This window comes from Carassius gibelio, chromosome B22 (assembly GCF_023724105.1).
Source record: "Carassius gibelio isolate Cgi1373 ecotype wild population from Czech Republic chromosome B22, carGib1.2-hapl.c, whole genome shotgun sequence".
NCBI classification, from domain to species: domain Eukaryota; kingdom Metazoa; phylum Chordata; class Actinopteri; order Cypriniformes; family Cyprinidae; genus Carassius; species Carassius gibelio.
In genome coordinates this window covers 13811571-13821935 of record NC_068417.1, presented here as the reverse complement: position 1 = coordinate 13821935, position 10365 = coordinate 13811571, and the positions used below count along the sequence as shown (strand labels likewise).

The 10365-nt window shown below is 35.6% G+C and overlaps 1 protein-coding gene and 1 long non-coding RNA gene across 2 annotated transcripts; both read right to left on the bottom strand.

Moving 5' to 3' along the window:
- Positions 1–429: 429 nt before the first annotated feature.
- On the bottom strand, positions 430–3496 carry LOC127987144 (uncharacterized). The gene is made up of 4 exons (XR_008161057.1): positions 3296–3496; positions 2156–2271; positions 1928–2012; positions 430–1439 (listed from the first exon to the last, which is right to left on the bottom strand). It is a non-coding gene; the product is annotated as an uncharacterized LOC127987144 (long non-coding RNA).
- A 1028-nt stretch (positions 3497–4524) lies between these two features.
- Positions 4525–5755, bottom strand: LOC127987131 (ribonuclease-like 3). Its single transcript, XM_052589431.1, has 2 exons — positions 5588–5755; positions 4525–5386 (listed from the first exon to the last, which is right to left on the bottom strand). Exons 1-2 carry the CDS (start codon positions 5741–5743, stop codon positions 4937–4939), a joined length of 606 nt encoding a protein of 201 aa, XP_052445391.1. The 5' UTR covers positions 5744–5755; the 3' UTR covers positions 4525–4936.
- Positions 5756–10365: the final 4610 nt, after the last annotated feature.

Genomic DNA, 10365 nt, shown 5'->3' with positions numbered 1-10365 from the left:
GTCCTCTGTTTTCTATTCTATTCATCATGACTATTATACCTTTTGACAGGACATTGTGAGGCCATCTGATGAAACATTGAAAAATTTGAAAGAAATGATTTAATAATGAAAATAATAGATTATTTATTTGATTTTTGAAGTATATGGCAAGAAATATAATGGATGAACCTGCAACAACTTGCCTTTATCTATTCCCCACCTGTAAAGCAGTAATCAAGGACAATGTATACACATTGTGATACTTCACTATTACACAAGGACAAATTCATGCAGTGCTAAGAATATTAATTTATATATATTTATATATATATATATATATATATATATATATATATATATATATATATATATATATATATATATATATATATAACTATTTAGCAAAAATCAGTGTAAAAATGTCCTCCTCACCCTCACCGTATCTTGCTCCTCAGGTGCTGGACATCATGTGTGTGCTCTTGGTTTTAATGCAGTACAAGATCCACGTTGATCATTCCTGCTACATTCTCAGTTATCCCTCAAGTGTTTGTAACAATAAAGCCCATGGCACCATCTTGTAATGCAGAATAGTTAATCTCGTAACTCCCTTTATTTCACTAAAAAAATTGCATATTTGTTACTAAAATATAAAAAAATTACTTTCTGGTGTACTGATGTCCCAAATGGTATTAATCCGATCAAAAATGTTTATGTCTTAAATAAAAAAATAATCCCAATAATTAATATGTTGTTTTTCCAAGTCTAAAATAAACACATATGAGCCTACCTAGTAAAATTATGCATTTACCAAGAATCTTCAGAACACAATATTCACCATTTTCATTTTATTGAAGCATAGACTATAAAGTTGATAAAGTAGCATCAAGACGAATAAGATTAAATAAAAATAATTATCATCAAAAATACATTAACCTCATATATAAATCAGTTCACACAGATGAGTGATGAAATGTCCTTAAAAGTCACACAGTCCCATCCAGTCAACTGTGATACAGATCATGTGATATATATATATAAGACATGAGATACTGTTCCAGAAAATAATGATTCCCATCATCACATCTAAACTGGTTTCATCTCCCCATCATGATCTTCTTCTCTCGTGTCTGGAAACAGTTTGTGGTTGATATCCAGCACTGATGTGGTGTAGCTTGTTCTCAGCCAGAGGATCTCTCAGTCCTAACATCCCAGACCTGGTCAAAGTGAAACAAACAATCCAGATGAAGTTGTTTAATGGACAGAGAGCTCAGCTTATGTTCTGTGTGATTTTAGCAGGGTGAGCAACTATGACCCTTGTAGTTCAAGCTGTTTTGAGACCTTTTGAGAAGCTTTTTCTCTGAAGAGAATTTAGCACATCCTCTTCTTTCACTCCTTTCAAGAGCATCACTTGGTCAAAACCCCTCATTTGGCTGATGAGATCATCTGTACAAATTAAAATACTGCAATAAAAATTAAAGAATTAAGAAAAAGTTACAGAGGCAAAGGTCTTGCTCATTAGACTGCATTAGCATGTGTAATTCTCAGAGACTCTAGAATTCATCTATTGTTGCAGTAAATGTGTTTTTTTCCTCTAGAATCTTTCTCCAAAGTTCCTGACTTCTCTCACAAATGTGTTTTAGTCTGTGCAGTGTAAGGCCTGGCTTCAAACCAATCCACTATCAATTCACAATTTATAACATAACATTTAGAAAACAATGAAATAATGTACATTGGTGTTTATATCAACTAAACCAATTTCATGATACTTGTCTACTCTTAAAACAGGTGGTGTGTTTTTAAAAACATAATATTAAAAATGTCCAGTCACACTTTGCTAACATGCTGTAATTGTAATAGTAAAAAAAGAAATCAAGGCTGACATGACCAGTTCTGTGAGAGATCATTATAAAATGTTGTATAACACAGCATTGCTTCAACACACACATACCAGAGGACTTCTGTTTGTTTGAGCACAAGATGGCCATCTTCATTCCTCATCTTGAGCAAATCATTTCCTTGGTCTGCCTTCTCTTCTGTGAAACAAGATAATCTCTACTTACTCTGTGTGCAATTAATAATGCTCATTAAACATAATTAAGTTAATTTAAAGTAAGATTCAGACCAGAGCATTTGAGGAGTAAATGTTGATAAAAAAAAATATTCTAAACAAATGTACCTGGGAAGAGCTGATCATGGCAAGATTCGCTGAGACTCAGTAATAGCTCTTTTAGTTTTTAGGAAGGTTTGTGAGGGTTGGCTCTTGAGTGAGCTGTTGAGCTTGATATTTTAGACCTGAAAAAGAAGAACAGCATTAGGATTTTCTGCAAAAAATCCTGTAAGACAGAAAGAAGGAAATATTATTAATTACGTGCAACTTGTACATTACACCTCTCTTAAAGATGCTGTATAATTAAATGTTAAATGCATCCATTATTGAAAGCAAGTAATTAATAGCAAGCTATAGTCATATGAATTCTTTTGATAGTGTCAGATGAGACCGTCCTGGGGCTTGTACAATATCATACAAGTGTTAAACTGGATTATTAAGTCTGTGATGTGTTTAGGGATCATTTTTAAGACTTTGACCCTGTCCAGATACCCAAACTTGCAGTCTTGGCCACTTGAGAGTGTGTGTACATGACAGTGTGTGAACGAGACTGTCCCCGGTCTTAATAATGCCAAAGCACAGCGTCCTTAACACACACTAAACCTCTCCAATACTGCTCCGGAGCACTATACAAAGCTTTGTGTATCCCATCATGCATCATGTTTTGGAATAAATCGTCAGATTTTTTGCCGAGATCTCACAAGAGGTCATGGGAAGCTGTCCAATGTACAGTATGTGAAATATTGATAATTAGTTATTAAAAATCTCTGTAAACACATAAGTGTCCCATAAGGCAGTGGCTCCCAATCCTGGTCCTGGAGAACCCCAACACTGCACATTTGAGATGTCTCCCTGATCAAACACACCTGATTCAACTCATCAGCTCATCAGTGAAGTCTCCAAGACCTCAAAAGTGTGTTTGTTAGATAAGAGAGACGCCAAACCGTGCAGTGCTGGGGTTCTCCAGGATCAGGATTGGGAAACACAGTCATCAGGTCATGAAAAGTTCGACACACACTCGTGGTCATCATGCTCACTCGAACACTAGGCCAAATACAGGAAAGACTTCAAATAAGTAATCAAGTGGTCAAGTGCAAAGATGGCAAGTGTGGGTATTTGGACAGTGCAACAGTTTAAGAAACAACAAATGCTGTACAAATTATAACAGCAGGAATGTTTGATAAAAGGGACAAACTATCACAGACTTACTGCTGCAAATATCTGCCTCCGCAGCTTTCTGTCTTCTCCATTTCTGAAGGAATCCCTCTCCAGAAACACCACTGGGCTGACTGCCTTTACGTCTTTTCAGCTAAAAATAAAAATAATAAAAAGGGGAGAGTAAATAAAATTGAATTATATACAGAATGTTAATAATGATCTGTGAGCAAAATATTTATATATATATATATATATATATATATATATATATATATATATATATATATATATATATATAAAAACTGATATGAATGAACTGCAAAATGGAAAAATACATGTTTTATTATTTATTTTTAATTTGATTTTTTTTTTTTTTTTTGGATTTACATTAAAAGGTATTAAAAGCATGGTACAGAACATACGATTACTGTGATATCTGTCATATAAAAGCACATAAAAACACTAACATTACAGTGATACAAACATAGCTGGTTTTGTGATTATTGTGTGATTATTGATTATTGATTATTGTATTGTTGTATTGATTATTAATATACCATAGTAAAACTACAGTTACAGTTACTAATGTCCTGTTTACTGTGTTTTAACTTCACATTTCATTTATTACTATTGTAAGTGTCGTGATTACCATGATTTTACTACAAATACAACTTACATCATTGATCCTGAAATTAATAATAATATAAAACGGATCGAAGGTCTATGGCACGTCACGTGACAGATAGAGTTTAATCACACTAATTAGCAGCTGTGTTCATTTATTTAAACGCAATGAAACTCAAAGACAGCCGCGGATGACCGATATAATACAGCGATTAAACATATGGCACTAATTTGATTAATAAATAAGACAGAATACATTTTATAAAAGGCATTAAAAGAGCGTATATACGACTACTCACCCAAACTGTGGAACTGATAGCAAGTATCGCGATGTGTGCTGAATGAGACTTCTTGAACGTGATTTCATAGCGATAAACATCTCATGTCCTCGTGTCGAATTCTGACGCCAAAAGTTTCCCATTGAAAGCAATGAAGGTCGTAGTGCTTCGATATTCGACGCCGAGAGGCACATTTGGCGTCATAGAAGTGACGCTAGGGGCGCTTGACCATGCTTCGGTTTTTGACGCCTTTGGAGTGAGAATGGGTTGTTTATTTGAAGATTAGAGACAGGTGTTGAACATCTTTATCTTTCTTATCCTCATATATTTTTGCACATCCACTACTCCCAATAATAATAATTATTATTATTACTTAAATGCCAAAAATTGTTTTATTGTTCACAAATGCACAATTACACAAAGAGACTTGTAATGAATGTAAAAACAGACTGGTGCACCATGATATGAGAGACTGTATTCTTCATCCTACAGAGTGCCATGATGACAGAGGTCATTTATCTATTACTCCAATATAATTAGCGATAGTAATAAAGTTTTTTAAAGCACAAAAAACACAACAAACAATGTAATACATTTATTGGCACTGTGTTCATGTTCACAGCTGTGCCTCATTGGTTTACTTTAGACTTCATCAAGCAGTGGTTTGAAAATGAACAGCACATCTGAAAACATTGTTAAACGCCACTGCACATTTTGACAGAAAATATGTGGTGAACAAATGATTAGCAAAATATTGTAAAACTTTGTGAGGCTCTATTTAGCCTGTCATCTATGCATTAGTTATGCCTTCATCATAATGTACAGGCCATCCTCTATCACACCCCAAAACAATGTAACGCGTGGACTTCTTCCCTCTATATTGGCAATTTGGGTGTCTCTGGCCACTTTGTAATTTACATGTGACCAGAGGAAAACGCTGGTTGCTCTTAAACAGATTATTGCCCTGTGGAGTTCCTCCTCTGCCACAAACGACGTTAATATTATTCTTATTTGCTTGTATGAAAGTGTTGACTTCTTTGCAGCCATTTGTAGTTCCAGAGGCAGTGATGCCTCTATTTCTGATTTCTCTGTCACAATCACGTTCACTCACATGAGGACCCAAATGCTGATTGAGGAATTTTTGATAACGAGGCTTTATATCATCTGGTTGACCATAAGCAGTGAAAGAAGCAGCCGAGATCAGCAGCAGAATCACAGCAGACGCGTGGATCTCCATCACCTGGTGAACAACACACACATCAACACACCTTCTACTGATGTTTGACTTACTAAAGCAGTTTGATTTGATTTTCAGATATATATGATACTTTACTTTAACCCAGCTGTGCAACTTTTTGTTAAAGTGTTTTAATCAGTACATATTTTTCCCCAAATTTCTTGTATATCTTATACTTGCTGAGTAAAGTTCTAAAGTTCTTACCTTGTTGTTCTGAGTAAATGAATAGGTTGTTTTAACAGTAGTCTTTGCAGTAAGTTGTTCAGAGTCTTGATGGTGTGGTGTAGAACAGTCGCAGCGCAGGATCCCCGGAGAATCAAGCTGATGCAGAGAGAGAAGACGGGTCAGATTTATACTCATACAGCAACATACAGGATGTCCCGAGCATCCAATCAAAGTTCTCAGAGATCAAACAACACCCTTTATGGATGTTAAGACGTGTAAGATGTGCAAGGGAGCATCTCTCTCTCTCACTCTGTGTGTGTGTGTGTGTTTACTCAAGGTCTAGTTCTTGTTTTGTCTGGTGTGCACATAACTGCAGGAAATTATCCAAGGGATGTTTTACACAAGAATTATCAAAAGTGAAGGACAAGAAAAGATATATATATATATATATATATATATATATATATATATATATATATATATATATATATATATATATATATATAAACAATGGCCACATGAAATAATTTATAATTCAGTGCTTCACTTGTGATGGAAATCATTCAGGCAGTTTTATAAAGGAATAGTAGCTTTCAAATAATGACAATACAAAATCTTCAGTTCATAGTTTAATACTGTGGTCTATAATGAACAGCAAAGCTTGTCTTAATCATTTCTTCCAAATACTGTAATATACATGACCCACATGATTAGCAGAAATATCAACACAGGTATAACAGCATATTGAAATATGTGGCCCAATTAGAAAACATTGTCTCGTGTCTTTACCCCGATCCTATGCCTGTGGTGGGTCCAAAATAATGTCTTACACGTGATTGATCAAGTCTGAGATATTGTTGTGCTAGTTTGGAATCAAGACACAGCGAAAAAATATAGAACATTTTACATTTCAAGTAGCTGTGAGAATATATATTGTCTTTTTGCTGTGGACTTTTGCACACACTTTCACCACTTAATTTCTAAAAGTGATAGAATCAGTCACTCTTACATCAGAGCCAGTCTGAGGATCTTTTGCAACACAGACACTGACCCTCCGAACAGAAACATGCAATGTTTTCTGTGTCTCAGTCTTGCTTTCAAAACTTGAATCAGGTGCTTTATGCTTTAGATGCATGAAGCTCATTTTTGACAGCACATCATTTAATATTGTATAAAAGAGTGAACATCTAAGGCAGGGATAGGCAACTCCGGTCCTGGAGGGTTTAGCTCCAACCCTAATTAAACACACATGAACAAGGCAATCAGTGTTTTCGGGATTACTAGATAGATACAGGCAGGTGAGTTTTTATGAGGGCTGAAGCTAAACTCTATAGTGGCCCCCCAGGACCGGAGTTGCCTATCCGTGGTCTAAGGCTTGTATCCTTCAGTGGTGGACGAAGTACACAATCAAGTGCTTGAGTAAAAGAACAGATACGTATAGTAAAATATTTCTCCAGTAAAAGTACTCCTTTTTCAATTTTACCTGATATAAAATCAACTTTACAGCACTTTCTTGAAGCCCTTAATAATGATGATGTCCACCAGAGGGAGCCACAGTAGAACACATCATTTTAGAATGTAACAATATACAGGTGCTGATCGTTTAATTAGAATATCATCAAAAAGTTTTTTTATTTCACTATTTCCATTCAAAAGTGAAACTTGTATATTATATTCATTCATTACACACAAATTGATATATTTCAAATGTTTATTTATTTACATTTTGATGATTATAACTGACAACTAAGGAAAATCCCAAATTCAGTATCTCAGAAAATTTGAATATTCTGAAAAGGTTCAATATTGAAGACACCTGGTGCCACACTCTAAACACCTGCAAAGGCCTTTAAATGGTCTCTCAGTCTAGTTCTGTAGGCTACACAATAGAGTTGGGGTACTCGAACTTGGACTCGGACTCGAGTCCGGACTCGAGTCCAATTTTGAATGAACTCGGACTTGTCACGCACTCGGGTGAATTTGGACTCGGACTTGACACGGACTTGAACATTTTGGACTCGGAAAATATTCCGAGTACAGTCGAGTCCATGTCATGTGTAACAATAAAACCAGCATAAAATTGAAATGATAAATTAATGAATGTCTCCCCTTCTGTCATTTTACTGCACCACACCGGCAGGCAGAAGTCTCCTGCTTGCAGACGAAACACACGCACCACTCACTGGATATCAATGTGGATTAGTGATGAGAAGTTCGTTTCTTTTCCGCGAACCGGTTCTTTCGGACGGTTTGATTCAATAAACCGGTTGAAAAAAAAAAAACAGTTCACCGGATACATAATCCATTGCGATGTATTTGTTATTAAATGAACTTACGTTTCGTCAGATTGCCCTTCATTCAAGCCCTCGGTTTACCCGCACTCATTACATTAGCACAAAATCAGTTCAGAATCAATCACCAAAAGAATCAGTTCGGTTCAGACGCGCTGTGAGTCATTCGGCTTCATGCTGAATCACGAATGCGCAGTATCATCAGCTCCTCGGTTCTCGAATCGGACGCGTCCGAAAGAAACGGTTTTCGGTTCAGTTTACTGATGATCTGAAAACTGATACAACCGGTTCTTGACTCGAGAACGAGAATCGCTCAAAACCCGGGTAGGAAAATCTGACAGGGTAGGATAAAATGTCAGGACACCGGCACATGCTGCAGTTCAGTATCATCAGCTGCTCTACTCGTGTTCATGTTCTGTTTACTACAAACTCAGTTTGTGAATCTGTCATCATTAACTATAAATACAGTACAGATATTTCATAAATCATCCCTTATTCATATTAAACATGGAGTCTTTAGAGTCTTAATTATTGTCCAACTTCCCTGAAAACCCCTTTGGCCCATACATAATCTACAATATACAGATTAGAAACATGTAGCCCCTATCTTAAAAAAAAACGTATGTATATATATATATATATATATATATATATATATATATATATATATATATATATATATATATATATATATATATATATATATATATTTTTTATATATATATATATATATATATATATATATATATATATATAGTTTTATCACACTTTCCGATGTTTAACAAAATACTTGAAAAATTACACGCATGCGCAGTATCATCAGTTCATCGGTTCTCAAATCGGACGCCTCAGAAAGAAACGGTTTTCGGTTCAGTGTACTGGTGATCCGAAAACCGATGCAACCGACTACCAAAGACAGCAGCAGCAACCAACAGATGCTGCACAGATCAGCATTGCAGGATTTGCAAGACCAGAACTGACCAAACAAGCAGTGCTACTTTATGATGCAAGTTCTCCAAGACAACAAGAAATTCATAATGTCATCATTAAGGATCTCCTCATTGGCTGCTCTTTACCTCTGTCAAATGTGGGGGAGAGGCATTAAATAACTGAAATGTCATCTTTAACTGGAGGACAATATAGTGTGATACAATAATAAAATAGGTTCATTTGTATTTTCATGCACTTGTAATACAATAAAACCTTTGAAACCTTTTTTGATAGGAAACTAGTTCTGTTGACATAAAATAAAAATGTTCAATGGCAATGACTAGATGTAAAAGTGGTATTTTTTTTTATTACATTTTTATATTGCCATTGGTTTAATGGGTTGAAAGATTAAAATATTAATAGAATGTAAAAATGTACAATACCAATTTATAATCTTTTTTAATTTAATTACTTTCTGGACTCGGGCGGACTCGACTCGGACTCGGCCTTTAAGGACTCGGACTTGAGTCCAACTCGGCCCCTTTTGGACTCGGACTCGGACTTGGACTCGATGTTTGTGGACTTGGTCTTGACTCGTACTCGACAAAGGTGGACTCGGACCCAACTCTACTACACAATCATGGGGAAGACTGCTGACTTGACAGTTTTCCAAAAGACGACCATTGACACCTTGTACAAGGAGGGCAAGACACAAAAGGTCATTGCAAAAGAGGCTGGCTGTTCACAGAGCTCTCTGTCCAAGCACATTAATAGAGAGGCGAAGGGAAGGAAAAGATGTGGTAGAAACAAGTGTACAAGCAATAGGGATAACCGCACCCTGGAGAGGATTGTGAAACAAAACCCATTCAAAAATTTGGGGGAGATTCACAAAGAGTGGACTGCAGCTGGAGTCAGTGCTTCAAGAACCACTACACACAGACGTATGCAAGACATGGGTTTCAGCTGTCGCATTCCTTGTGTCAAGCCACTCTTGAACAACAGACAGCGTCAGAAGCGTCTTGCCTGGGCTAAAGACAAAAAGGACTTGACTGCTGCTGAGTGGTCCAAAGTTATGTGCTCTGATGAAAGTCAATTTAGCATTTCCTTTGAAAATCAGGGAAATAAACATTTGAAATATATCAGTCTGTGTGTAATGAATGAATATAATATACAAGTTTCACTTTTTGAATAGAATTAGTGTAATAAATCAACTTTTTGATGATATTCTAATTATATGACCAGCACCTGTATATCCCAGTGGTTTCACCGTGCACGTGCACGTTATGTAATAAACCTAATACAATATAAATATGATTAGTACCGAAGTGGCATGGTAAACATTCTTATATATTTATACTAAATATACAGCTTTGTGCTGCTTTTTGTCCAACATCTTTATTATTATTATTAGTATTATTATTATTGTTGTTGTTGTTGCAGAGAATGGAAACATAAAAATAGAATAATCATACATAACATAATATCAAGCACAAAAATAAAAAGGAAACAAATCACAAAAAAAGAATACAATAAAAATAAGAGGGTCATCATCTAAACATGATCACATGAAGAGATCAAAAGCAGTGGAGATCATAA